This window comes from Aethalodelphis obliquidens, unplaced genomic scaffold (assembly GCF_003676395.1).
Source record: "Aethalodelphis obliquidens isolate GAN/ISIS:26980383/991018 unplaced genomic scaffold, ASM367639v1 scaffold11, whole genome shotgun sequence".
Taxonomy (NCBI): Eukaryota; Metazoa; Chordata; class Mammalia; order Artiodactyla; family Delphinidae; genus Aethalodelphis; species Aethalodelphis obliquidens.
Window position 1 is genome coordinate 16,335,383 of NW_020837955.1, and position 27,804 is coordinate 16,363,186.

Below are 27,804 nucleotides of genomic sequence, written 5' to 3' on the forward strand. Positions count from 1 at the left end.
TGACGGGTATGGCTCGCTCATGGGAAGTAAGCGGTTGAATCTCCAGAACTGGGAATGTGGGTCCCCAGACGGCCCTCAGCTACACCCCCCTTGCACTCACCCTGACTGCTGTTTGTCTGACTCTGGCAGCTTTGACGGCCTGAGAGGCCATGCACTGCTCAGGCCAAGGCCCCTGTGGGTGACTTTGTGGGGCACTGGGGAATTGGGTCCTTTCTTATACAGTTTGCCGGAAATGTGACAGCAGTAGACTGGGCCTCCCCAGGGTAGTCCTTCAATCAGCTGGTAGAGGGCGCCCGACAGTGTGGAGAGGATGCTTGTTGATCAGACGGACTGTTTGGAGCTGATGCTGTGAGATTACTGGGTACCCCAGACAAGTTTACCCCATCCGGTTATTACATATTACCTATTGTACTAATACACAGAAAGATGCAAACTATCGATATAAAACAAAACCAGTTCATTCAAGAAGCCATAGATGCGAGGTTAACTGGGACCCAATGTAACTTGTACTGTTTTTTCTAGAATAGTGGCTTGAGCCTTGAGGACTTGCCTGCCTCAAGCAATATCCTGGGAAGCTGACCCAATGGAGACTTAACATCTCAAGGGTGAATTCATCTTCCTGGGTCAGAGTTGGTTTGGGGGTCACATGCTCCTGAGGTCCCTAAAGACCACGTGAGCTGCATTGCGTCCAGCGGCTCCCATGACACCTCCTCCTGGAAGGGAGTCTCCCATGAACCAAAGCCGTGCTCACCCCCCTCCCACCCCTCTGTCCCCCCATGGGACTTGCTGAGGCACCAGCCACAAAGCAGAGCAGGGACGCCTCAAGGGTGATGCTGGGGCTGTGGGTATCAGAACCACCTGGGATGATTCTTAAGACAGATCCTGGACTCCCCTGCATCAGTGCAGGAAGGGCCAGGTGCCTGGTGCAAGCAAGTGGCCCCCTCCCTCTGCCCCCCCAGCCTGAGAGCCAATGGGCCAGATGGCGAGACTCCCAGCACGTGAAACTAGAATGAGGGATTAAGGATTTGAGAGGAAGTCATGGAAGTATGGACCCCGTCTGGGGGGCCGGGGCCCACATAGCTCAGAGGAAGCATCTGTATGAGATGAGCTTCCGTGGGGTCAGTAAGCCTGGGAGGGGAGCAGGGAAGAATTTTAAAATTGAGAAACTGAACTTTGCCAATTCTTACTGGTCTCAAATACGCATGGGAATTTAGAGGCATGGGTCTTACACAACCCACCATGGGAACTTGGAGAGATGCCTCCACTGGGACGTATCCCCAGGTCTCGTGGGGAGGAGGTGAGCTAACCTGAGGGTTGTGGCCGGAGAATTCTCAACATGGGTGATGGCTTGATCTCCCGGGAGTTCCCCCCCTCTCGCTTCCCCCCTTGTTTACCCTGCTCCCGTCTGCAAGCCTCTGCCAGCCCTCGATGCCCGCACAGGGTAGTGGGACTGAGGGTCACTCACCAGGATGGGCCCCACTTCCGCAGAGATACAGGCCCCGGAGAGGGCAGCGGTAGCTGGAGTGCAGGGGCACAGGGCGGGCAAAGTACAGCTGGTCCAGGGCCATGGCGCAGTGGAATATATTCTGCAGGAGGCAGGGCCACAGTCGTTAACATAGGAGGGTTACATTCTCCACTCCGCTCCCTTCCCCTGTTCTCCAAGGAAGGTTCGTCTCCTTCCAGGATGTTTTCTCGGGCTCTTGTGATGCAGAATGAGGAGGGGAAGAGAGAGAATAGGCACAAGTCCTAGGGCTGGGGGTGAAGTTTCCTAGAGGCATTTTTCAAGAAGGAAAAAGGGTAGGGAGCATCTTCAGAGGGTAAGGAAACTGAATGGGAAAGAAAAGGGAGATTTTAAGGATGTTGCTGTGGACTCTGAATCCCCCTCACTCTGTTTGAAAAATAGAGGAAGTTGATTTATTTTGACTCTGGTACATGTTTCTTTGGCCAAGACACCCAGCTGAGCTTGTGCCCTGGGGTTCCAAGGTCACAGTAAATGGCAGATGGATACTGAGAGCGCGTTTCTGCTCCACTGGCCTGGGTCAGACCAGCCGAGGAGGGAGGAGGTGTGGGGGAGGGGGAAGGGCACACCTGCGGGGCAGGTCTGGACAAAAAGACCAACATCTGCTGGACGTCCCCGTGGGGATGACCTTCACCTGCCCCATCAATGTGTCCCAAACTGAGCTTGTCTTCTTCCCTCGAGTCGAGTCAGCTCCTGTCCCGTCTTCCCTGCCTCTGTGGATGGCATCACCTCCCCCTCCTTGGCCTTCAGGTGGACCCTTTACATCCCCTCCACCCGCCCTCTGCACGCACAAGTATCAAGACTTCTCAATCCACCTGCCCAAGCCTTCCGCCTCCACCCTTTCCCTTCCCTTCCCACTGCCTGGCCTCTCTCACTATCAGGCCCAGCGCTGTCCAGTAAAAATATAACGGGAGTCGCACATGTAATTTTAGATTTTCCAGTAGCCACATTAACACTTAAAAGGAAACTGGTGAAATTAATGTTAATAATATATTTAATTTAACCCAATTAAATGATGTATTTAATTTAAGCCAATAGATCCAAAGTATTATCATTTCAACATGTGGTTGGTATTAAAATTATTGATGAGACATGCTACATTTTTCTGTACTTGGTCTTTGCAATCTAGGGTGCACTTTATACTCGAAGCACATCTCATTTTGGCCTGGCCACATGTAAGGGCTCAACAGCCACACGAAGCTAGTCACTGCTGTATTTGACCTGCCTCCTGACCCATCCCCCTGCCTCCAGGCTCAGTGAGTTTTTGATAAGAGAAGTGTGAGCACATGCTGCCTGGGGGAGGGCAGGTCCCTCTGAAGAAAGGCAGATGGGAGGGGCTGACATGGACATCCAGGCAGAAGGGCCGCAGTCCTGGTGACCTGCTCAGCAGATGCTGCCTCTCCTCACTCCTCCTTCACTGCCTAAATCTGACGGTGTCTCTGTCCCCTCTCTGCTGTGGTCTCTGCCTCTGTCCTCTCTTCCTGCTGAAGGCTGGGTGTGGAGGGACAAGATAAAGCCGCGTGGGCCTGCCAGGGAGTCGGGGTACAGGGAGAGTGTGACGAGAGACCCCAGTCCTGTACTCACCCCCCCAGGAAGCCCAAAGACTCTCTCCAAGTCAGGGGGTGTGAGGATGTCTCTGCCCACCACGGAGCCCTTGAAGCCGGGGGCATAGGCCTCAATGCAATCACACACTAGGTGTCGAACACAAGGAAAAGAGATGGTGTTAGGAGAAAGAGGCATTACGATTGTACAGCTCGGCATATTTACTAAATTCATTAAACTCTACACCTAAAATGGATATTTTTTCATAAGCAAATTATACCTCAATAAGGAATAAAACAAAAACAGTCCACAGGCAAATAAACAATTCATTACAGAGACCTATGTGTGTCAGGCTAGTAGAGCCTCCCACTCTTTCCCACCTTTTTACTCCAACCCTAAACACTTGTCTCCCCTTGGACATGCAAAAATTTCTTCACCTCATTGCTCTGCTCAAGTTATTTCTTTTGCTTGGAATGCACTTTGCTGCCTGGTCGACTCCTATTCATCCTTTAAAACCCAGCTCAAATGTCCCTTCCTTTGGAAAGCTCTCCTGTCTCTTTGGCTCACAGCTTCCTCCTTTGGTTCCCCCAGTCCGTAGTACTGTAAGACTGGTTTGTTAGTCTCCCCCGCAGGACCGTGAGCAACCTGAGGGCAGGAACGATGTCTTTTTGGCTTTCTTCGCTCAGGGCCTGACCCCAGCAGTTACTCACTGTGTTGATGTAGGTTTCCCTGGGTACTCCTCTCTCCCTGGCACAGAACTTGCAGGTGTTAATCCTGAATGGGGCAGTCAGGAGGAGAGGAGGCCATATGGGATGCTCTGCCAGCTGTCACTGTGAAGCCAGGGCGGTTTAGCCCTCCTTACCTCTGTCTGCGTGAGCGTTTCTCTCCTGCTCGTCCCAGACCTTGCCTGCAGCCAGTGTGTAGGGCGTGTACTGAGTGAAGAGGGAGATGACATGGCAGCCAGGGGGAGCCAGCGTGGGGTCCAGCGAGGAAGGGATGCAGAGCTCAATCATAGGTCTGCGTGCGACACGGGGAGGAGAGAGGGAAGGGGCTGGGGAGCCACTCTGAGATGACGGGACAAAATGAAGGCCTGAGATGGGAGGATGCTGGGGCCAGGCCGATGATCTCTGCAAGGTCATGGTGGTGTTTGCCTGCACGGGCTCGGTGACCACCAGGACAGTCCAGACCACCAACGGGGAGCTCCCTCATCTCCAGGCCCCTGTCCCCGGCCAGACCGGCAGGCTCGGGGCTCCCTGGTCCCTCCCAGGCCAGGGTGGTGAATGAGCACGGTCCCTGTCGTCCCACCACACCTCCTGTCTCTAACCAGGGGCTCAAGTGTCTCCAGGGTCCCCACCTGTGGGAAGGCAGGCCATCCATGGCGTCTTCAAAAGCCTGATGGAGAAGGAGGGTGTCCTCACAGTTCAGGTGGATTGAGCATTGGTGATGGGGCAGCGGTTGGCCCCTGGGAGCATTGGGGGCCGCCAGGAAGTCAGGCAGCCTGTCGACAGCCGCTGAGGGACCAAAGAGGAGGGTCAGGGCCCAAAGGCCTGTGTCCTCAGCCCCCCAGGGTCCTCTATCTCTACCCATCACCTGCTCACCCACATGGTGGACTGGAAAGAAAAAGTATGAAAAAGTGTTTCACCTTCAAACTCGGGGGCAGGCTGTGGGGCAGGGGATAGAGATGATGATGAAGGTCAGTCTTTCCCAGACATGGAGATTTCTCACTCAGATAACCTCAGAAGAAACAGCTCTACAATCTGGTGTGCCTCTTACCATTGATCTTGGTAACAGGCGACTGGGTGTCCAGCTGGGAGATTCTCTCCACGAACTCCTCAGGAAGCCACTCCTGAAAGCAGAAGGTTCTACCCTGGGGGTGGCCAAGGCCCCAAGGGGGCTGCTTTACTCCTTTGCTCAGACTGGTCCCTCAACCTGTACTGCTGGAGACCCTCTCCCTCCCTCAGAGCTCGGCCAAACCACTTCCTCTGTGAAGCCCTCCTGGACCCCTCCAGCTCTGCGCTAACCACTTCTTCCTTTGCAGTCTGCCAGCGTCCTGGCTGTAAATGGCCCACACCAGCTCCTGCTACGGATATGGCCCGTGGGCTGCAGCGTCTTTCACCTCTGGTCTGTAAGCTCTTGGAAGTCTTGATGATCTCAAAATTGTCTCAAGATGCTTTTGAACTGATGTTTGCTGAATTTGATTAGTGGAATCACTCAGAAAAAGTGGTGCCTTGTCCCCAAGAATAATCCCCCAATCGCTGGGAGCTCCATGCTCATACACATATTATCATATCTTTGGGGGACAGGGAAGGTGTGATCAATTGCAAAAACTGCCCCAAGTCCCCAACCCTCCTTGTATGCACACCCCTTTTTATTGCCCTCCCACTGTGACTGAGCTTGGCCATGAGACAAAGCTAATGTTAGCAAATAGGATGCAAACAGAAGCACTTGCGTGACTGAGTTTGCTCAATTTTGCCTTTTGCCAGATCTGGACTACGTGCCTGGGGATGAGAGACACATGGAGCAGAGCTGAGTCATCCTGGACACTCTGACAGAGACCTCTCGATTAGCCACAGCCATCAGCAGGGCCCACTAGTGACCCGCAGCTGCTGGAGGAGTGCATGAGTGAGCCCAGATCACTTGAACTCAGCCAAGATCAACTGATTTCTACCGCTCTGTGTGCTAAATCCATATTTCTTGATATGCCCAGAAGCTGTGTGGTTGTTACGCAGCATTCATGTGGCAACAGATCATTGACACAAACAGTGGAATTAGAGCTGGTTAGAGGGGAGAAATCAGGACAGCAGGAAAGCTGTAGAAGTAACCCTGGGTTGAAAGTCAGACCTGAGTTCTAGCTCTGGCTCTGCCAATTGCTAACTGCCTGGCCTCGGTCACCTCATGTCCCCGGACCTTTCCCCTCACCTGTGAGGCTTCTTTGCTGTTTGCTCCCTGCCCGTTAGGTAAGGAGAGAAGACAGATTTCCCCGGAGAGACTTGGCACTCACATCTCCCACCCTGATGCAGCCCTGGTCCCCTTGATCCCTCCACATTCCAACCCCAGGCAGACATCTCACCTCCACCCCCAGCCTCACCTGTGGCGTCAGCTTCAGGAAGGTGATCTGCGGTGACGCGCTGGACAGCACCACTTTGCTCCTTACCTCCAAGCCGTCTTGCAGCACGACTCCTTGAACGCGCCCTCCACTGCTCACCTGCACCTTAGCCACTGTCTAAAGCCACGGGAAAGAGCCCCCAGGGTCCCCGGGCAGGGAAATGCAGGTGAGTCTTGGGGGATTTCCGCTGTCCATGCTGCCCCTAGGCACTCGCAGCCTCATCAGCCCTGGCCCCGATTCTCTGCAGCTCCTGGTGAGGCGTTAGCCCACCCCTCCAATGCAAAGGCTCAGCCCAAATGTGGGCTAGTGGCTGTGAATTCAAATGGGGTAGGCAGAAGAACTGGGACCTGGTTCACAGCAGTACAGGCTGCAGAGCCCGAGCTCCTCGATCCTGAGCCAGGCCTTGTCCATCAGTAAAATGAGGGACTCTCCAAATCCGATACTTTGTTCTATTCTAAGATCCTTGCCAAAAATTGGGGTGGGGTAGAGGGGCTGTTCACCTTTTCAGTGAAGATACTTGCTCCGTGTGCGGTGGCTGAGCTTGCGATGGCGTCGGAGAGGGCACCCATGCCACCCTGGACGTAGCCCCAGGCCCCCCGCATCCCCTCCAGACCCCCCATCATGTGATGGAGTAACACATACCTGAGGACAGATCATCAGAATCAGTGGCTGGAGGTGGGGTTTAATCTCAGAGTTCTAGATGCAGAGAGTCCTTCCCGTCCTGTATCTTCAGCCCCTCCCTGCCCCCATCCAGCCCTGTCCGACTATCCTTTAAATGAGCTCAAGACTCTTGCAAGAGCCCTTCGCTTCCCATTCTGCATCCTCTCCCCCTGTAGACATCTGCGGGCAGACCTTTGGTTCCAACAATGTGGCAGCGATGCCCAAACCTGCCTCTCCAGCTCTCTCCTGAGTGCCAGCCTGTATGCCCAGCTACCCACAGATATCTCCACTGGCATGGCTTTGGGCAGGCATCTTAAACCCATCCCCTTGTCCCCACTCCCCAGCCTGCTTCTCCATCCCAGTGAATGGCACCTTCAATTTCCAACAGAAAACTGGGTGTCAGTCTTGCCTCCTACTAGGCCCTCACCACCTACATCGTCGAGTGCCTCCCAAAGAACTTTCCAAGGCCCCACTCCCTGCTGCTTCCTCCCTGGTCCAGGCCATTCTCTTCTCTTTCTTAAGTTGCTGCAGTAACGTCCTCCTAATCGGACCCACTTCTCCCACTCGTTCTTCCCTGTAGACCTTTCTCCACGTAGAACCTGGAGCCCAGTCTCAAAACTCAGCTCTGCTCCTGTCACTCAGCTCTTTTCAAGCCTTCACTGGCTTGTCGGTGCTCTGAGGACGATGGCCAGTCTCCAAAACTGGCCTTCAGGGCTCCTGCCTGCTCGTCAGCCTCGTCCCTCCCTACACTTCCCCCCCCCCCCACTCCTGTTAAGCCAACTCTCAGTGCCTTGAATAGATCATATGAGCCACGTGCAGCTCCTACATTTGCACGTGCTGTTCCAGAGTCTAGAAGCCCCTTCCTCCCTCTTCTTTTATTTGGCTAATTCCTCCTGTCCTTAGAGTCTCAGATGAAACATCTCTGTCTCGTGGGGGGCTTCTCTGAGCCTGGACCACGTTGCCCCACCATCACAGTGCCCACAGCTCTCCATTCCACTCCTTGCTCTGTGTCTACCTCCCCCATTAGGATTTCAACCCCATTCACTACCGTGTCCCCAGACCTAGTCCCCAGGCAAGTGCTCCATCGATATTTATTGAAAGAATTAATGAAAAAACAAATGACTTAAAGGCCCATTTCACAAACTGGGCAGTAGCTAAGCCTCCTGAACACCCACAGAGAAAAGGACCAGAGGCCCCAGCTGGCAAATCCAAATTGGCTGGTTGATCTTGGCCAAGATGTTGCAACTGCTGCCAGCTCCCACTTCTCCTGGGGATTCAGGGCTGGCTCAGTGTGTGCCGGAAAAGCACTACCAAGTGCTCTTATCCCTTGAGACACAGCTTCCAGCTGCATCTTCTGGTGTGCTGGAAATGGCCCAAGACTTGGCAGCATCCTCTATCCCAACACACACACACACACAACACACAACGCACACACACAACACACACACACACAACACACACACACAACACACACACACACAAAACACACAACACACACAAACAACACACACACACAAACAACACACGCACACACAACACGCACACACAACACACACACACCGCACACAATCAACACACACACACACAACACATACACACAAAAAACACACAACACACACACAACACACACAAACAACACACACACAACACACACACGCACCCCTCCATTCCTGCTCCTACAGGGGCTCATTAAATCATACCACAGCTACACACTTCACTGTGTCTGACTGCCCCCTCTCGGATGAGGCTGTCAGCACACCTCCCGCTCACAAGGGGAAAGGCAGCTTCCCATCCATGTGAAGGTATCTGTGTGTGTGCGAGTCCTGGAAGCCAGGGAAAGGATCTGCGGGAGAGGGACAGGCAACGGGGATTTGTGGGAAGGGAAGAGATGATAGATAGGTAGATAGGTAGATAGATAGGTAGGTAGACAGGTAGATAGGTAGGTAGACAGGTAGATAGGTAGGTAGACAGGTAGATAGATAGATAGATGATAGGGAAGAAGATGCTCATGTTGAGATATCACAGGAAGCAGGACAGAGGTGTTTCTACTGAAGCAGTAGGGAGTAGTGGCTAAGAAGGAAGACCCAGGGTGGGGTTGGGGGCAGGTCAGACAACTTGGGCTAGAAATCAGCTCTGCCACTTACTAGCTGTGTGACTTTGGGAGGGATACTTCCCTTCTCTGAACCACGGCTCTCAGGTGTTGCTTTGAGGCTTAAATGAATCCTGTGTGAAGTGCTTCCTCCTGCCTGGCTCACTGGGTGAGCTCAGGGAACGGTAGTTAACGCTCTCGAGGGGGGATCGGCTCCACTGCTGCTGCCCCACCTCACCTGCCACACTCACCCACTCCCCGGAATGTAGGGACTTGTCATGGCTCCAATCACAGAATCCGTTGCTAGAGTAGCCTTTAGAGGCTCAGACTCAAACCACTGATCCAGCACCTGGGACAGCAAGACAGCCAGGAGAAGGGCTTACCTCGGGAGCAGAGGCCCCCCTCACTGCAAGGTCCAGCCTGAGGCTGGGGAGCCCCTCACCTTGACAGCTGGAGCTGTGAGGACCTGGTAATACTGGGGCAGCTGGGCTCCCAGGATGCGACCTAAAGGAGGAGATCCATAAAATGTGAACTGAGACAGGCAAGAAGGGAACACTCTGATCCATAATGTCTCTGCACCTGTTTCTTTACCTGTAAAATGGGAGTACAAAATATTCTGCACCCCTAAGAGCTATTGTGAGGATTAAACGAGGTATGTAGAGCATTTCTAAAGCATTTCCATAGGCACTTAATACATTTTACCTGTTAGAATTATTTTGGGGCAATTTTTAATTTGTATCTTATTCCCCCACTTTGAGTTCTGTAAGGCCGTGCCCTGGGAGGCAGCAGCATGGCTAATCCATTCCTCTGATACTGATTCAAACGATCTCCGAGAGTAACTGGGCACTAGGACCTTGAAGGCAGAGGTCATGAGCCCTAGGCATTGCAGCCCCAGTGCCCAGCTTGGTGCCTGGCACATAGCACATGCTCAATAAATATTTACTACATGAATGTTTATTGTATGACTCTCCTTGGACTGGTAATCTGGGAGGCGATGTCTACTTCTGGCATCTGTGGTAGATTCTACTGGCTCTGACCCTTCACCCCTCCCCGTGTCCACACACTTTGCCATGTAGCTCTGCACTGCTTCCCTCCCTAGCTGAGTTGACCGTCCTGCCCCTTGATTCTGGACTCAAATGATTTGCTTGGCCAGTGGAATGTTTACTGATGGGATGCAGTCAGAGGCTTGAAACTGGCCTGCACATTGGGGCTTGCCCTCTGTGCTTCTGTCATTGACATAAGAAGGCCACTCCTGGACTAACCTGTGGCTTCCAAGAAGAGGATTAGAGACACCTGGAGCAGAGCTGCCCCAGCCACAGCCACATGCGTGAGACCAGACCAGATCAGCTCGGCCCAGCTGGGATCAGCTGAACCATGCAGACACTTGAGAAATAGATGTTTATTTTTATATGCCACTGGAATTTTGTAGTCTGTTATGCAGCAATTTTGTGACCACAGCTAACTGTTGCAGTATTTTTCTAGAATATAGACGCTAAACTGATTTTTGTCCCCTAGAGGAGTGGTAGGAAATAATAGCAGGCTTGGTGAATCTTCCATTCTCATACCCACAGCAGACATCACTAATTCATCACAGACTTTTTTCTTGCTGAGCCCAATAATCTAGCATCCTTCTTGTACGGGGGCATCTTTTCAAACTCTCTTGGGCCCCATCTCTTATTCCAGCCATGCCTATGGTGACGAGCTCTGTGCAGGCTCTGGTCAGCTTCACACAGGGCAAACTGACAGCATCCCACCTCAGACCTGAAGATGTGCCTCTTCATTTCTTCCCTGGGACTTCTCTGGCACCACGACAGGACACCTACGGGAACCCACTTGGCACCCATGGGGGCACAACCCAGAAGTTAATGCCTCATGTGGGAGTTAATACCCCAGGGGGCAGCCTCTGACCACTGGAGGACAGAACCCAATGAGCAAATGTGTCCCCTTTCTCCTCCTGGGCATGTCCTCATGTGCATTTCCTAAGGCTTCTCAGAGGGAAGGACCTCACCAGCCACAGTGGTGGCCAGCTCAGTAATGCACCCTGGTATCGACTCTCCCTCTTTCCCGTTTCTCCTCCTTTCCTTGGGATCCCCCTTCAAAATGAACTACTTGCACATAAGCCTTTGGCTCGGGCTCTATTTTGAGCACGCCATCCTAAACCTTTGCCACTTCAAGTGCTCCAGGTGGCCCCTATTAGTCGATGGCAGTTGGCAGGCTGCCTTGGAGGTTCAGGCTCATGTCCAATTGTGGAGAAGATGGGCTCAATCACATGAAGGTGCTCGTCATGCCCAGATGCCTGCCCTTGGACTTACCCGCCTGCAACAGGGGCTTGAGGGTGGAGAGCGACTTGAGCCTCTGCAGCAGGGAGCCCCGCTGGAAGGCCTCCATGTCCACCGGGGCTGCGTCCAGCAGAGGGTCAATGGCTAACGCCAAGCGATTCATGAAGGCCTCATATTTGGGAAAGGCCTGGAACAGAGCTCCGAGTCAAGGTCCCATTGCCTAGAACCCCAAAAAGACGCTGTCCCCATGCTTGGCCCTCCAGCTGCCCCATGTGGCCTGCTGCCCCCCAGCTGAGGCTCAATTCCTCAAGCCTCACGCCCAGTGTGGCTCAGCCTGGCTGTGCTGAGTTACCCCCAGTTCTAGGTCTGTGTGCTGATGTCAACACTAGGTGAGGTCAGAGAGAGCCTGGGTAGTAGGAGGGTCACCATGTAGTGGCAGGGACAAGGGGGTTGATGTAGGCCAAGACCAGTCGTCAGCCACGGAATCCTCAAGTATCCTAGGAAGTGGTCTCTGTGATAAACCAAAAACCACTGAAAAGTTTCTCCTCTCTGTCCTGTCTTTCTACATCTTACTGATAAAAGTAAGATCTCTCTGCCTGTATTCCAGCATGCTGACTGTTCCTTCCTGGGCTGCAAATCTCCCGCATCCTCTTGTCATCAGCAGGGACAGAAGCTTGCATCCCTTCACCCCACAACTTCCCACAACAGAATCCACTTCGACAGCCTGGTTATGACCCCCACACCCCCTTCCCTGGATGGGCGACAGGAGCAAGGATGGGCACCCGTGGTACCCGAGGCCCTATCTTAATTCTCAGCCGAGAGCTTTTAATTTTTGGTTCATCTAGACTCATGGATATACCCATGGAACTTTAACGACTCTTACATAAAGAAAAGCTCTGTGTTGAAGTACACTGGAGAATCTTGATTAAAATGAAGGGAAACGGCTTTCTCTGCAGCAGGTCTTTAATGTGACAACGTGCAAAGACAAAACCAGAATTCAGCTCCTTACTTTCCACAGTGGGATGTGGCCTCTGCCTCCCGCTCCTGTGGTCACCAGCTCACAGGGCCCCGGCCACACACGGCCAAGGCCACTGCTCTCTAGGCCCAGGGAACTGGCCTTCTCCTGAATCCTCTCTAGTGCATCTGAGACGAGCAGGGCTTGGAGCAGAGGGTGTAGGCAGCGGACCCCAACTCACTGCGCAGAAGAATCACTTGGAAAGCACTTTTTTTTGGTTGACTTGATCATCAGCCAGTGTTTGGAAACCACTGGCTGAAGAGAGATGCTGTGCCTGTGGTTTTCTTGGTTTTACCCAATACTAGATTAACACAACAAAAAGCAACACACACGGATTGGTTAACCCAGGTTCTTCTTATAAAAATGTTTCCACCAAGATATGAGCTGATGCTGTGCCTTCAGCTTGTATCTAGGCTTGGTACAAAAAACGGCCATTCAAAGAATCTTTTTATGTCTGTAAAACCAATCACACCGGGCCCGTTACATTCAACGGCTCATCTAGACAAAGCTACCCAGCAAATTCCTCACAGTGCAATCCTAGGAAAAGAAATGTGCCTTCTCCGTCAGATGTGTGTACTCCCCTTCACCAGACCTGCTCGCCATCATGGACACATTCTTGCCTTGGGCTGCCAGGGGACGATGCCAAAGTAAATGAATATTTATTACGATGCTCTCGTCCTAAATTCCTGATCCAGTGTGTTCTATCCTTAACTGTCTCTGATCTCCCCTTCTTCTTTCTGGCCTTCATGTGCTTTAATATTGATGACCACCTGGAATTCTGTCTGAAAGCAGGAGAGCTAGAAAGCACTTAGAGCATAAGGACATATCAGTGGACTCCCTTTTGAAATTCAGGCGGAGGCCGCCTGAACAGTGGCCTCATGCTGAACACACACAGGTTTGAGGGTCTCCAGTGTTCACTGGTCTTAACCAACTGTCCTCCACCCCTTCTCTTTGCAGTGCCCAAGATCAAAGGCTGGCACAGACTGGAGCCTTCCTAGGGCGGATGAAGTGGCCTGTCCACACCCTTGTGGCCTTTGACAACCTGCTGTAGGACAACTCCAACCAAGTGCATTTTTTTTCAAGAGTGGCCACCAGGCTGAGATGGAGGAGATCAGTCTCTGGTCACCTTCCCTACCTGGGCATCCTTCCGTGAGAACTGGGCGATCTGCTTCTGGTTTTCTGCCATGTCTGTGCCCAGCAGAAGGGACCTGGGCACCTTGCCGGCTGTGCCCTCTTCCAGCATAGGTGTGAATGAGTGGGGGTTTCGAAGATGAAGCCTCAGCCCGTGTTTCTGCAGAACACAGACAGCACAGGTAACATTTGAGGGGATCTGCCCATGACCCTTCTCTGATTGTGTTTGTGTGACCACTTAGGTACCTGCATGCAGGTTCCCAAGGCCTGTGGTCCTGGTTCCTAATTTTGATACAAGTGTATAAAAAGCCCTCTTGCCCAGGCACCCTATGGCAGGCCATACCATACCACGCCACGCTACCCAGTGCCAGGGACTGTACTAGGGTTTACAATGGTTACATCACAACAGCTCTGTAAGTATATCATCCTCATTGTACAAATGCCACAGCAGAGGCTCAGAGAAGTGAAATAACTTGTCCAAGGTCACATGGGGAGGTGGATCCTGGTTTCGAAACCACACCCCTGTGACTCCAAAGCCCTGGCTCTCAGTGTTAGTCTTTAAATGCCCCCATCTCAGAAATAATAACTAAAACTGAGAAAGACGCAATAAAGCCACGGTCATGTGAACATCCATATTTACAAGGTGGATAAATCGTTCCCATCAGAAACAACTTATTCACTTTGCAGGCTCATCTACTCCAGGGTCACTTTAAATGGAAGCTCCCTTGATGCACTGAGAATGTGATTTGACTTACAGATATTTCACTAGCACACAGAACTTTCCAAGAGTGCATTTACTTCTTCAAAGAAGGTGGAGATGAAACAAAAAGGGCCTGTGCTGCCTCCACCAATAAGACTTACTGCTCCCGCTGGAGACTTCTTTCTTCTTAAACCACTTTATTGAAGTATAATCGACGTACAAAGAGCTGTACGTATTTAATGTGCAACTTGACGAACTTGGCGTTTAGAGACTTCCTCCCCCAGATACTTGGTCTGCCCCCTCACCTCTCTGAGGTCTTTGCTCAAATGTCACCTGAGTAGCAAGCTCCCCACCCCCATCCCCTGCCCCCGAAATGAGATCTGTGAGCAGAAGTTTTAGGAAAACATGAGGAAACCAAAAGAGATTTTTCCAATAATTACAGCAGAAGTTTCCCCAAACCACGGGTGTTCCAGATGGCAGGGTCTCCACGGTTGAGGGTTCTGTGGAGGTGAGTCTGAGCGTTGGTAGGGGCAGGCTGGGAGACCCGCAGGATCCTTTCTAACACTAAGATGGGGAATGCCTTTGATTCCAAACTGGAGGAACTTCCAGCTTGGTTCCTCCTGATACAGTGAACTCTTTCCCACCCAGGTGGCGTCCCTAGTTCCTCTGTGTCTCTCACCCTTGGCATCACATCCATCACCAAGTCTCACAGCTCAGCCTCCAGACCTGGTCCACGTGTCCCCGCCCTGACTCAGCCTGAGCCACCACCCTGCGGCCACGGCTGCTTCCACCACAATCCGCACCATCCAGCAGGTGGTGTGACCTTTCATAAGGTCATAAATCCCATCACTCCACTTGCCGATTTAACACCTCTGCTGCCCCTGGAGCTCAGGATAAAGCACAGGCCCTCGCGTACAGCGCGCGAGGCCTGTCTCCTCTGGCCCCTGGCCCTCTCTCACACCATCTGCTGCCTCTCGGCCGGGCACTGTCTGCTCCGGCCACATGACCTTCCCTCCCCTTGGGCCTGTCCACCTTCACTTCCCTCTGACTGCAACGCTTTCTGCTCAGATGTTCACAGGGCTGGTGACTTCTTGGCATTTGAATGCTAGCTCAAACGTCACCCCTTCAGGAGGTTTTCCTGGTCACCAGTCCAGGCTGGGCCTCCAGTTCCTGTCACATTACTTTATTTTCCTTTCTTTAGGTGGCACTTACCTCTCCCTGAGGTCCTCTCACTAAGAGCAGAAGCCTTGCCCCCTTCCCTCGCCGCTGTCTCCCCACATGCCTCTCCCAGGGCCTGGCACAGGGCAAGTGCTCAGAAGCATTTGCTGAATGAATGAATCAATAACCTCCCCTCACTGAAAAAGGGACCCAAGAGGATCCCAAGGGTTGTTTCAAGTCTCAATAATTGAACAGGATTAATGTATTTATCTGATTCCAGGACTTTCTCTCATAAAGGGAGCCGTTGTTATTCTTGATGGTTTTGATGATGTGGTGTCAGAATAAGAAGGGGCTGTTAAACCACCGTTATATTATCCCCATTAGATTTGCTCAGATCACGCAGTTTCCCTCTTGTAAAAAACAAAACGCTTCTGATTTACCCATGGGATTTCTCAGCACGTACAGCCGTCCTGGCTGGAAATTGCTGGGAAGGGACAAGCCGTGCATTAGGGAGCAGAGAAATGGGAGAGTTAAGGGGTGTGGTTCTCAGAGTTGTGCTCTGGGGTCCTCCTGCTTCAGAATCATTGGCTCCTGGGCCCACCACAGTCCCACAGGATCACCCTTCGTTCCTCTGAGCAAGAACCACTTCCCCACCAGGTACCCAGATTGTTCTCAGGGACCTGAGAGTTTGAGAGCCCTGCCTTAGAGAGATTTCCGAGGAAAGCAGGAGCAAAGGGATGGGGTTGGGAGCCAGAAGGTGAGTGCAGGTGGGAGGGAGGACAAGGGGGTGCCACTTGAATGAGGTCAAGGCTGGTCCAGGGAGAGCTGGGGAAGGCAGCTGCTGGCTGATACAGGATGAAAGACACCACCTCCCCTCTGCCACACACACCCAGGGCAAAAGCTCTGCCCTCCTTGTCTGGATCCCACGACTCACTGTGGGGCCACTGTAAAAGCAAGCTTACTATCCAGGTGGATAGAACTGCGAGATGATCTCATCGACAGCTGGGGAAACTGAGACTTGGAAAACAGGCCCAGTGAGGCCTCAAGCAGGTTGGCGGAGTCATCCTCTGGCTCAAGTAGAGCTCAGTCTAATCGGGTACAGGCCCACAGTGGGAAGGTCTGAGAGGAAGTAGCAGGCCACAGGTCCTTCTGGAGCCTCAGTTTTCTCAACTGACGAATGGGCATAATATTGGGTTGGCCAAAAAGTCCGCTCGGATTTTTCTGTAACATGGAAAAATCGAATGAACTTTTTGGCCAACCCAGTAATACTAGCTGACAGTTGTCGAGCACTGACCATGCCCCAGGCACTGTACTAATGATTAGCAAACACCAACCACTACGATAGCCTTATGAGGCAAGTACTATTACATCTCCATCTTACAGATGAGGAAGATGAGGCACCACCAGCCCAAGTCATACAGCTGGTAACAGCAGAGCAGGGATTCAAAACTGACCAGTTAGGTTCCAAAGTCTGCAATCTCAGTCCCGTGCTCTACCGAGGCCGGAGCTGCTGGAAGAGCTTATGTCTGTGACCTGGCCCACTGTCATCGGCAAAGTGCCTGGAGGTGCACGAGGCTGAGCTGGGTGGCTATCAAGGTGCCCATGGCGGCGGCACCGCACAGAACGAGGAGGAGTCAGTCAGACCTGGCTCAAGTTCTTGGTCACTTCCTAGTGTGCGAACTTAACCCCCCTGAATCTCGGTTCCCTCATCATAAAATGGGGACACTACATGCTCTCGTCTCACAGACGAGGACAAATTGACAGAGCATGAAAGCTCGTAGCCCACGATGTGACACTGGTAAAATAAATGCTCTTTATTATTGTTTTGGAAACAGAATATTCCTAGAAAGAGGAGCAGTTGCCCTCCTATAGGTATCTTCTGAGTTGTCAACGTCCTGTTAAAATAAGGTACCGCGCACTCCGGATGGGATTAGTTCCGTGCATCACGCAGCAGGACTGCTTCCCACCTTGATCTGAGCACCATTCTCCTATTAATGCAGCCCAAGATCAGAGATCAAAGGATATACTCAATTCACTTGGGAGCTGCTAGTTAAAGGAACCCTATGAGAATACCACTTTCAAATGAGTAACTTTTTTTAAAAAATAAAGAGAACGGACTTCCCTGCTGGCGCGGTGGTTAAGAATCTGCCTGCCAATGCAGGCGACATGGGTTTGAGCCCTGGTCCGGGAAGATCCCACATGCCGCAGGGCAACTAAGCCCATGTGCCACAACTATTGAGCCTGTGCTCTAGAGCCCGCGAGCCACAACTACTGAAGCCTGCGTGCCTAGAGCCCGTGCTCCGCAACAAGAGAAGCCACTGCAGTGAGAAGCCTGCGCACCGCAACCAAGAGTAGCCCCCGCTCGCCTCAACCAGAGAAAGCCCGCGCGCAGCAACGAAAACCCAATGCAGCCAAAAAAATAAATTAAAAGAAATCCCAGGAAATTATTTTAAAAAGAAAAAATAAATAAAGAGAATAATTATGTGAAAATTTCTGTTCTGTGATCCTCAGCTTTCATAAGTTAGATTTTTAAAAGGAGGGTCTACCCCCACCCCTCCCCTCACACTTGCCACTCTGCATAATTGGTGTGTCAGAAAATTGCCTTCACCTAGAGTCTGGTTTGGACTGAAGTCCACAGACCCATTCCCAGGCCTTGGCAGGGTTTCATCCAGTCCTGGCTGGTGACAGGTGTGTGCTCTCTCTCTGTGTCTCTCTTAGGGGTACAAAGAATAATTTATTTAATGGGTGTCAGCGGATTAATGTCTTATTAATTTAAGATTTAGGGCAAAGCTGGTGCTGAAGTGCCGTCAGCGTCGTATACAGACGGCGCAGGGGACCTCTCTCCAAGGGATGGGCGACAGAGGCGCCAAGCAGGTAAGCTAACTAGGCTCCTGGAATGCATGACCAAGTTTGTCAAAGAGGCAGTGAGGGGGTGAAGGAATCTGAAGGGGCGGGGGACAAGACTGTGGACCAAGGTGAGGCTACGAGGAGTCGACAGAGGCAGACTGTGAGTTCTCAGGATGCCCTCAAAATGGCCCAGGAGCCCAGAGAGGTGAAAGTCCCCGAGTCCAACTTCCTGCTCAAGCTGCCGAGGACGGTGACAGGCTCTCATGTGTAATGAGGGCAGAAATCAGCTCAGGTCCTAAGGCAGCTTTGCAAACTCAGATGCCCAAGGGTCCTAGCAGGTTTCCTATGGGGGCTGGACAGACCCCAGGAAGTGATGTGACAAAGCAGAGCTGGGACCGAATCCACGTAAAGGGCCAGCCGGTACAGCACGGAGGAACATGGGCCTGATGTTGACAAAGCCTGTTCTTCGAGAGGTTTGATTGTGTATGAAATTTCCTGATCTTTAAGACACTGGGTGGGCCAGACAAAGCCCATTTGTGGGCAGGCACTACGGAGACCATGGGAGATAGACACACCCTCGGAGGGAAGAATAGCAACTGCCCACTTCCCCAGCCCCCAAGCCATGGAGCAGGTGGACACACACACACACACACACACACACACACACACACACACACACGCTCTACCTTCAGCTCCAGGTCGGTGTAAATCTGCGGTCGGAGCAGGCTGAGGAGGTAGGATGCTCGGGAGAACTTAAACCCTGAAAATGAATCGGATGAAGACAGTAACCAGGGGTCACCAGTAGTCACCCCCCATGCCCCTCACCCACCTCTTTGGCTCACCTGGGATTATTTCCTCTGTGACAGCTGCACCCCCGATCACGTGGCGTCTCTCGAAGACTGCCGTGTTCACCCCCAGTCTCTGCAGGTATGCCGCCTGGGGCGGGGCACAAAGGGCCCTCCCTTTACCCCTGGGGGCTGACCCGCACCCTCAGGGTCCTCACCACAGGGCTGGCTCAAGCTGTCCCTGCCTCTGAGATGCCCTTCCCCCTGCCACCCGTAAATGTTCACCCCGCCCCGAGATGTTCTCTAAGACCTGACATGATTGGTCCTGCCCCTCCACTTCCCAGCCCGAGGTGACCTTCCCTCCTGCAGGGTCCAGTGCCTCTGTGAACTCTTCATCTCCTGGGGAGGTGGGGTGGCAAGCCTCGCTCTCCTCACTGGCCGCAGGCAGGCAGCACGGTGAGCTTGCCTTGTGAGTGCTGAGCCAGACCGCCCAGGTTCCACTCCTCTTTCTCTTTTCTGCTGGGGCGGCCTCAGTACTTAATCCTCAGTACTTAAGTACTTTCTGCTGGGGCGGCCTCAGTTTCCTCATGTGCAAAAATGGGGCTGATGATAATAACACCCACTTTGACTGCTTCACGGGGTCACTGTGAGAATTCTCTGAGCTGGTCCCTAGAAGGGGCTTACACAGGGTCCCTGTCACATGGGACGTGTTCAATCAATGAAGCCATGATTATAGCACAGCCTTATTTTGGGGAACAAATGATGCGGGGGGGGGGGATTAACTTTTCTCTAGCACTTAGTGGAAAATCAATAAATATTTGTTGAACCGAATTAGTCCTGAGTCTACAGACCTAAAATGCTGGTCCTCACACCACTGCAGCTACCACCCCCAAGGTGACAACAGGGATGGTGTAGCTCTGAAGGCAGACTTTTTAAAAAGTTCGCTTGGCTACTACAATGTGCCAGACACCGTGCGAGCATCATCTCGTATAATCCACCCTAGAGGTAGGCACCGTGATTCTCCCCATTTCACGGAGAAGGAAACCGAGGCTCAGTGAGGCTAATAGCTCAGGATCACAGAACAGATGAGTAGAGGTGTCAGGAACTGAACCCGGGCGGTCTGGACCCAGAATCTACACTCCTGACACATCCTAACGAGAAAGGAGAAAAGAGCAGCCCAACATGACATTCAGAAGGTGGCCTGGCCCTCAGAGGTAAGCCCTGTTTCTCCCACTAGACGTGAACAATCTCATAACGATGACCGCAGACAGGGATAATCTAGACCACGACAAAATGGGACAGAGCAAGCCCACTTCACAATTGTGTCTAAGCACAAACGAGACAGGGTCTACTGGGCTACCACAATACCATCTCTCTCGGCCAAGACGAGTGATGCTACGTGTGCACAATGACCGCTCTCCTCACCCTAGTCTCCCCTCCCTGCACACGGTTACTGAGATGCCCGCTCACAGGGCTGCCCCCACTCTGACAGTGTCCAGTCTAGAGCCGACCCCTACTTCCTTAGGCTCTCCCCAAATCAGTCAACCGAAGTGCGTGTCCTAGAGTTAAGTTCCTCCTATACCTCTTATCCTGGGACGCCCCATGCTGTCCCCATGCTCACCATTTGTGTAAGGCTTTATGAGCTGGGTCCTTGGGGCACATCATCTATTCCCTTCACCTCAATTCGGTGAGGGTGGGCATTTTAATTCTCATTTTACCATGGCTCAGAGAGACAAACTGACTCGCCTTAACCTTTGCAAATGGAAAGTGGCAGAGCTGGGGACAAACCCACGTTGGTATTAATACAAAATCAATGTTTTAAATTACTGATCGGTTGAGTTAAATAATGTCCCCTGTGAAATGTTCAAGTAAAACTTCTGTGTCAGGAAAAGTCTTAAGATTGAACACAGGTCTCCTGGCTCTCCATGTTGCTGAGCCGCTGCATTGATATTCTAGAGCATGTTAGGCTTGTGGCCTGAAGCCCAGTAGCACACACTGTGGTCTCCTAGGGGTACATGGACTCTGGTCTGAGAAGCACAGCCTTAGGGTAACCCTGGCCTGCCTCAGCTTGGGACCCAGAAGCCACCTGTGCTGGGGCAGGACCCCGCTTCCTCTGCTAGGTCGGCTTCCTCGCTGTCTCCAGGGTGCACTTTGGACTGTGTATAGCTGCTGTGTTCCCCGGGTTGGTACCTGGCCTAAACCTAGCTGGGGAACATGGGGTCTGTACACAAGGACAGCCCACTATCTGGAGTCAAAGGCCCCCCAGCCCCAGTTACCTGACCCTGCAAGCTCCAACCTGCCTCCCAGGCTATGCCCATTACACACTTTCCCAGCTATTTATCACCTTGCTTTTGAAAGGTCATGGGGGAAACCTATGAGCATTAAGGAGAGGAGAACAAGGGAGCCCCTGATATCCTCCTTAGCAACTGCAGATGTCCATTCGAGCCAGCCGCTGGTCAGCACCAGGGCGCGAGGACTAGCCGGCCTTTCCTTCTCCCCCTCGGCATTCATCCTCTGGCTTCCTTACACTCCTGCTGAGGGCCACACACCCAGGGACCAATGAAGAGGGGCAGAGTGGGAGGGACTCACAGCCACCAGCCCGTTGTGTCCTGCAACGAGAAGGAGGAGGGGGGAGGAAAGCGACAGTGGTCAGTGGGCAGACAGACACATTCCTTGAGGAGTGTGGCCACCCACCCCTGTCCCCATGCCCATGAAGATCCTGGAGAGGTAGCAGAACTTGGGGGACCCCCTCACCTGTACCTCGATGTTGGAACAGCATCTAGCTCAATGCTGTAAGACACCAGTCTTTGGGGAGTCAGAAAACCCCGGTTCTTGCCCTGAACTGAAAAAAGTCCTGTCACCCTGGCTTGGCCAGTGGCTCATGCTGGAGTGGGGACAAGGAGAAATCCACAGTCATTAGTTGAAAATTATCCCACGAAGCCTCGCATTGCTGGGCTTCTGGCACTTAGGGACGAGTGGGTGACTGTCAGAGGGAGTGTGATAGTTGACTTAGCAGGGAAGAGAGGGAGGCGAGGCTGTACGATGATGCCAGACGTCCCTGCCTGGCATGGAATCACCAGCCGTCCGGGTGAGCGCTGGTCCTGTGGACAGTTGCTGCCAGGCATGGCTTGTTGTGCCCAAGCGTGGCTCACAACAGTGCCCCAGAAGGGGCGTCTTTGTCAATTCCCAGTGTTCCCCAAATAAAACAGGAACAGCTCAAAATGAATGAAACACACACGGCTTTGACGTGCGCTAGAGTAGCTCAGCGTGCTTCAGGGGTGCCAGCTGACTGGGCAGATTGGTCTACTATAGAGTTTCTTTCCAAAAATTTTAGGCAGGCTGCCCCTGGGATAGGAGCCCTGAAAGTTGGCTTGGGATCCGATGTTCCACACCAAGCCCAAGTGCAAGTGCCTCCAAGCTAGCAAGTGCCGCTCCAGCCCTGAGAAGCTCCAGGATCACGTGAGAACTCGAGTAAACACCGATTCCCCAACCCCTCCCCAGAATCTACTCAGCAGGTTGGGGCCGTGGACCAGGATGTACTTCACAGAAGCTCCCTGGTCATTCTGATGCAGGTGGTGTCAGACCCACAGGCCGAGCACATGGGGCCCTGGGGTTGGGGCCTCCCCTTTCCTTAGTCTCAGAATAAAATGCAGCAGCTGGAGAAGTCCTCGATGGGTGGAGAACAGGCCCTGGTTGCTTTCAGGGAGGGGGGCCAGGCCTCCCCTGGGACACACGGCACATGCTTCTCTTTGGTGGTGGGAAGTCACTCTGAGTCTTCAAAGATGCCAGAAGGTAACTGTGTTCTCTGAGCGCCAACCTGAACCCAGCGTTGACTCTAATAAAAGGCTCGGCCATTAAACTGACAAACATCCACAAACAGGAGGCAGCAATGACCCACATGATGGATTTCTCACGGCTGAGTTGGTTTTGTTTTACATTTTCCACATAGAGACCTGCCAGAATTTTCTAGGTCATTGAGCCAATTTATCATCCATTAAAGGAATCTCTGAAACGGAGTTTTTTAAACTCTTTGGCCGTGATCTGAGGAAGAAACGCATTTTACTCTGTGACCTGACACCCCCACACACACATAAATGTATTTCACAGAAACGAAAGTTTCAGGAACTAATATTAAATCATCATGTGATAAGCATGTGATGATCTACTTGATTATATTTCATTTAAAAATGCTGATTGATATAGTACTATTTTTAATATGTTTTTGATAATTTTCTTAAGAAAGTTTCAAAAATATGATGGAAGGGAATCATGAATGGATGGATTGCAAGCTGAAATTTGGAAAGCCCTGCTCTCAAATACATATGACAAATTAAAGGCAGACTGTCCTGGGCTCATCCTGGCTTCTGCTGTCTTCCTCACGCGTAAAAACAGAGGGCCTGCCGGACCTGCAGTGTTGAAGGGAGGATAACCGGTAATGCACGTAAAGCACCTGTCCCTTAGCAGACAATAAAAGGTAGCTGCCTTTTAATCAGTGCTGATTATAAATCTTGGAAAACTAATAAAAGCTTCCAGGCAGCAAGGTCCAGTTCAGTCAACACATGTAAGCCCACAAATGCACAAACAGACCTCAAAGGACAAAGGTCGAGGATCCAACAGCCCAAGCTCCTCTGTCCTCCCCCACTCCCCTACCCCCAGTCCTGGCTGAGCCTTCCTGCAGCTTCTGGTGACCTCTCCTTTCCCCTTGAAGGAGTCTTAAGCTGTGGGCTCGGGCTCAGCTCATCTCCAGGCCAGACTGCAGGGTTCCTTATGCAGCAGGCACGGGGGAGCTCTGGAGAGAAGCTGCCCTGAACGTGGGTTCTTGAATGTGTGGGCTGCAGATGCCCCCATGAGATCCAATTCCAAGTGTTGGTTAGATGTGCTGACTTCCTCAGAATCCTAATCACCAGGTAGGGGGCCCAGGAACTGCATTTTAACTAGTTCCTTGGGTCATTCTTAGGCAAAGTTAGTCAAATGACTAAATCAGGGTCCTCTTTTAAGGTGACTCCCAGTGTGGCTTCAGGGAGCAGAGATAATCTTTATCTTAGAAGATGCCACTGTGTTCCTCACTCAGGCTGGAAATGCCTTCAAACCAGCAATTAGAGAAGCAACGTCAAAGAAAAACTCAGGCCTGAGACTCACACACTTGTGGCAATTCACCCAGGTGTCTATCTGGGGACCTACGATCAACCTCTCTGCCAAGAGGCAGCAGGGCTGGGCTGTCACCAAGGGCAAGAAAGGTGGGAGGCACTTCCACTTCCTGAGCCCAGTCAGTGGGGGCTGGGGCAGGAGTCCCCCAGCTCCGGAAGTCGGTGAGATAGTTGTCAAACGCAGCCCCTGGTAAAAAATTAAATTACATCAACTTACAATGAAATAATTATATTAAAAACCAAGGTAATAAATATTCAAAGCTTGTCACTTCCTGTTTTACTTTGCTTTAACGGTTGGCTCTGCTTTCACGGTTATTTACCTCTAGAGACCCACAGAGGGGCCGCGCTACATGATGATCCTTGGCTACATCTCTCTCCCAAGTCCACCTTTGGTGACATCACATTGGTAACTTTGAAAAAGGCCACAGTAGGAGTATTCACACTATGGAAATCTGCAAACATTACACACCAGGGCTTGAGTTATTGTTTTTGGTTGTTAGACTTAAGAAAGTGATGGAGAACCTGCTAATAAAGTAGATTAAACTTGTGTCTGTAGCTGTTACACTGTGAAATGTGCAAAAAATTGAGGAGCTGTTCTTCCAGTGTTCGAAAAACATTATCTGATTGAGCAAAGTCATTCCTGTCGTTGAGGAAGGCGTGAAGTTCAGACATAAATCTTTGTTTCACTTTCTTTCTGCTGTTTAAATAAAAATATCAAACTACATTCTTTTCAGAACTATTTTCATTTGTCAAATTGCAACCACAGGTTGGTTACTGAGTTTGGCAGAAGTCACAGGTACTTGGTAAGAACAGATTGGCTACCTGGAATTTACAGTATTGTGTGTATATATATATATATATATTTTTTTTTTTTCGGTACGCGGGCCTCTCACTGCTGTGGCCTCTCCTGTTGCGGAGCACAGGCTCCGGATGCGCAGGCTCAGCGGCCATGGCGCATGGGCCCAGCCGCTCCGCGGCATGTGGGATCTTCCCGGACCGGGGCACGAACCCGTGTCCCCTGCATCGGCAGGCAGACTCTCAACCACTGCACCACCAGAGAAGCCCAGTATTTTTTTTTTTATCTGCAAAACTGTGTGCTACACTTCTTTTACTTCCGTATTTATAATAAACTTACGTATGGATATACATGCGCACATTTTCCCTGGAGAGGTGACTAGTAAACATTGGCCAGCACACGACTGCTCTTTGTAGGGGTAAAAATGAAGAAATGCCCAAACAGGGACACAGCTTTAAAGCTGTGTGATGAGCATGTCCTTCCAGGCCTGTCTTGGTCGCTCTGTATAGACCTGGTTGGAAATAATGTCAGAAGCTGAAATTGGGGCTCTGTGTGAGTGTGAGTGGAAGGCCCGGAGGAAAGGCAGCCTGGTCCTGGCCCGCAGCCTCACACACTCGCAGTGGAATCAGGTGCCCTGCAGCCTGGGGCTCAGCAAAGCATAGCAGGGTCACTGCAGCAGGTCTCCCACGTGCCCAGGCAGGCAAGGCAACAGGGGCTGTCACCCTCTGTGCGTAGGCAGGAGAATCTCTGGGACTCATTTCTACTTTTTCCTAACTCCCCTTTATGGAGCAACTGCAGTGTCCTTGGGGGTGGGGTGTCTCAGTGGTCAGGGGGTGGTGACCAGAACTCAGGGCACTTGGGGTGGCTGGATTTCACACTTCTTGTCCCAGGGCTCTTTCCTTCCAAACCTTACGTACCATATGCTTTCCAAGAGTATGGTGGCAACTAGCTAATTTCACAGGAGATACGTGGAAACCCCTGAATTCACCTAGTCCTCCCTGGTCATTCTAGATGGGAAGACTCAAGCCCAGAGAGGGCAAGAATCTGCCCCAGGCCACACAGTGAGTCAACAGCAAAGCCAACCCCAGAACCCCGGCATCTGCTTGCAGACAGGTGGGCTTTCCACACCAGCACCTGCTCTCATCCCAACTCCTGGCCAGCTCGTGCCAGAGTAGAGGGACGCGAGGGCCTTCTGAGCAGGGCTGCCCTTCAGCCCCTCAGCTCTGGCCCAGCCCACTTTACCTGCTCCTATTACCACTGCATCGTACTCCGGCTTCAGACGTCCCCTGGCGTCGGAGTGAGCTCGTCTTAAAGCGGGGTGGGGAGAGGCAGCCACGGCCCTGCGGAGCCCTCGGCCACATGCAGCCATTTCTGCCCAGGCTAGGCCAAGAATTTGCTTGCAAGCAGCTTTTCGTGCCTCTCCAGGCAGGGGGAGGAGCAGGGAGAAAGCAGGAAGAGAGAAGGAGCTGCAGCCCAGCTGCCGTACTTGGCCCTGGGTCACGACTAAACAGGGGAGGCTGAGCTGCCCACAGCCCAGCCTGACCCCGTCCACACCCGGCCGAGTCGCGGGAGGTCGCCTGTTAGCCAGGCAGAAGTCCTGCACCTCCAGGCCCCCAGAGAGTAACCACCGTGCTGCTAATTCTCTAGGGCTCCTGTGTGCCAGGCCCTGTGCTGACCACGGTCGTGCAGCCCCTCGTGTAAGCCCCAGAGGAGGGGCACTGAGGCTCGGAGAATGTGCGTGTGTGTGTGAGCGTGCTAATGAGTGTTCCAAAGGTCCGTCTCCTCCCCTGTGCTGTCCTGCTTCTGGTTAAGGAATTAAAGGTCCCGGATGAGTTGGGGGTGGGAATCCAAGTAAAGAGAGGGACTTGGGTCAGACTCTGCTCCAGCTTCCCGTCCCTCCGGCTTGTAGGGGGGTAACTGCTCTATGCCCACAGCAGGCTCAGGGACCCGCTGCCTGAAGGCCTCTGGGGCAGGCCCTCCGCACTGCCGACACCAGGGCCTCAGCAACACTGCGGCGGGGGGGTGGGGGTGGGGGTGGGCACCTGCCCCTGGGGCCCCCAGAGAGCCACACGTCCTTGCTTAAACGCCATCCAAATGCTTAAACGCCATCCACTTCTCAGGCTGCCGCACAGCTGGAAAGGTCTGGGGGCCAGTTCAGTCCTCGTGATTTTGGGGGTTTGCCTTTTTCTTTTGAAGGCCTGAACATTTCTCTTCTGTGTTTTGGAACGTTTCCCATTTTCCAAGAATCCTCAAGGATTAAAGACCGCATCGTAAATATCTTTGGCTTAATGCTTACTATCCTCTGGCCTGTCCTGAATTAGGAGCCTCTTTCGCTCCCTGCCCATTGGTTAGGACATTCCCCGTATAGGAAAAAGCACCCTAGGGGCTGGGAGTTTCTGTACTGCTCTGACATCTAGAAACCTGTTATTAGAAGTGCATCTCAAAATTAGAAGAGTATGTGGAAAGTCGCTTCTGGGTAAGAGGGACTTCTGGGGACACTTCTACCCTCGAATCAGACACCCCTCCACATGCCACGTAAAGTTTACACCACGTGTGTCTCTGCTAAAATCCGAGTCAGCATCTTCCCTCCAGTGTTATTTATAATATTGAAAAACTAGGGGGACTGGTTAAACTAGACGTGTCACAGCATGCAGCTGCTGAAAGTGAAGGGAAAATACTAGGTGACAGGAGTGAGGATCCTAAACAGCAGTGGGCTTCTACACTTAGTCTTCCCCTTCTGCTCCTCTGTACTTTCCCGATCATGTCATAATTCCTGTCCATAAAGTCACGATATTAAGGAGAAAGGCAGTCCCAGTCACCTCGGGACTCTGTCCCTCACTGCCACCTTCTGAGGACTTCAGCCCGCGGTGTTGGTCTAGCTCCTTCAGTATCTCTGTCTCAGTAAGCTGTTCACTTAACAGGAAAGATCAGTGTGCTCTTATGAATTTTAGCTCAAGACTGAAGGCACGGAAGGCCTGGCCGCTGTCTGGTGTCACACGCAAACCCACCGCCTCGCTGCGCTGTGTACTT

The 27,804-nt window shown here is 52.2% G+C and overlaps 1 protein-coding gene across 1 annotated transcript; it reads right to left on the minus strand.

The window, feature by feature from the left end:
• Positions 1–442: 442 nt before the first annotated feature.
• PYROXD2 (pyridine nucleotide-disulphide oxidoreductase domain 2) lies at positions 443–27,781 on the minus strand. Its single transcript, XM_027112266.1, has 16 exons — positions 26,017–27,781; positions 21,421–21,440; positions 18,889–18,982; positions 18,733–18,806; positions 13,346–13,501; positions 11,229–11,382; positions 9,359–9,420; positions 9,168–9,265; positions 6,668–6,809; positions 6,150–6,284; positions 4,835–4,907; positions 4,416–4,572; positions 3,924–4,078; positions 3,104–3,210; positions 1,466–1,586; positions 443–713 (listed from the first exon to the last, which is right to left on the minus strand). The coding sequence occupies exons 1-16, from the start codon at positions 26,141–26,143 to the stop codon at positions 643–645; spliced, it is 1,746 nt and encodes a 581-aa protein (XP_026968067.1). The 5' UTR covers positions 26,144–27,781; the 3' UTR covers positions 443–642.
• Positions 27,782–27,804: the final 23 nt, after the last annotated feature.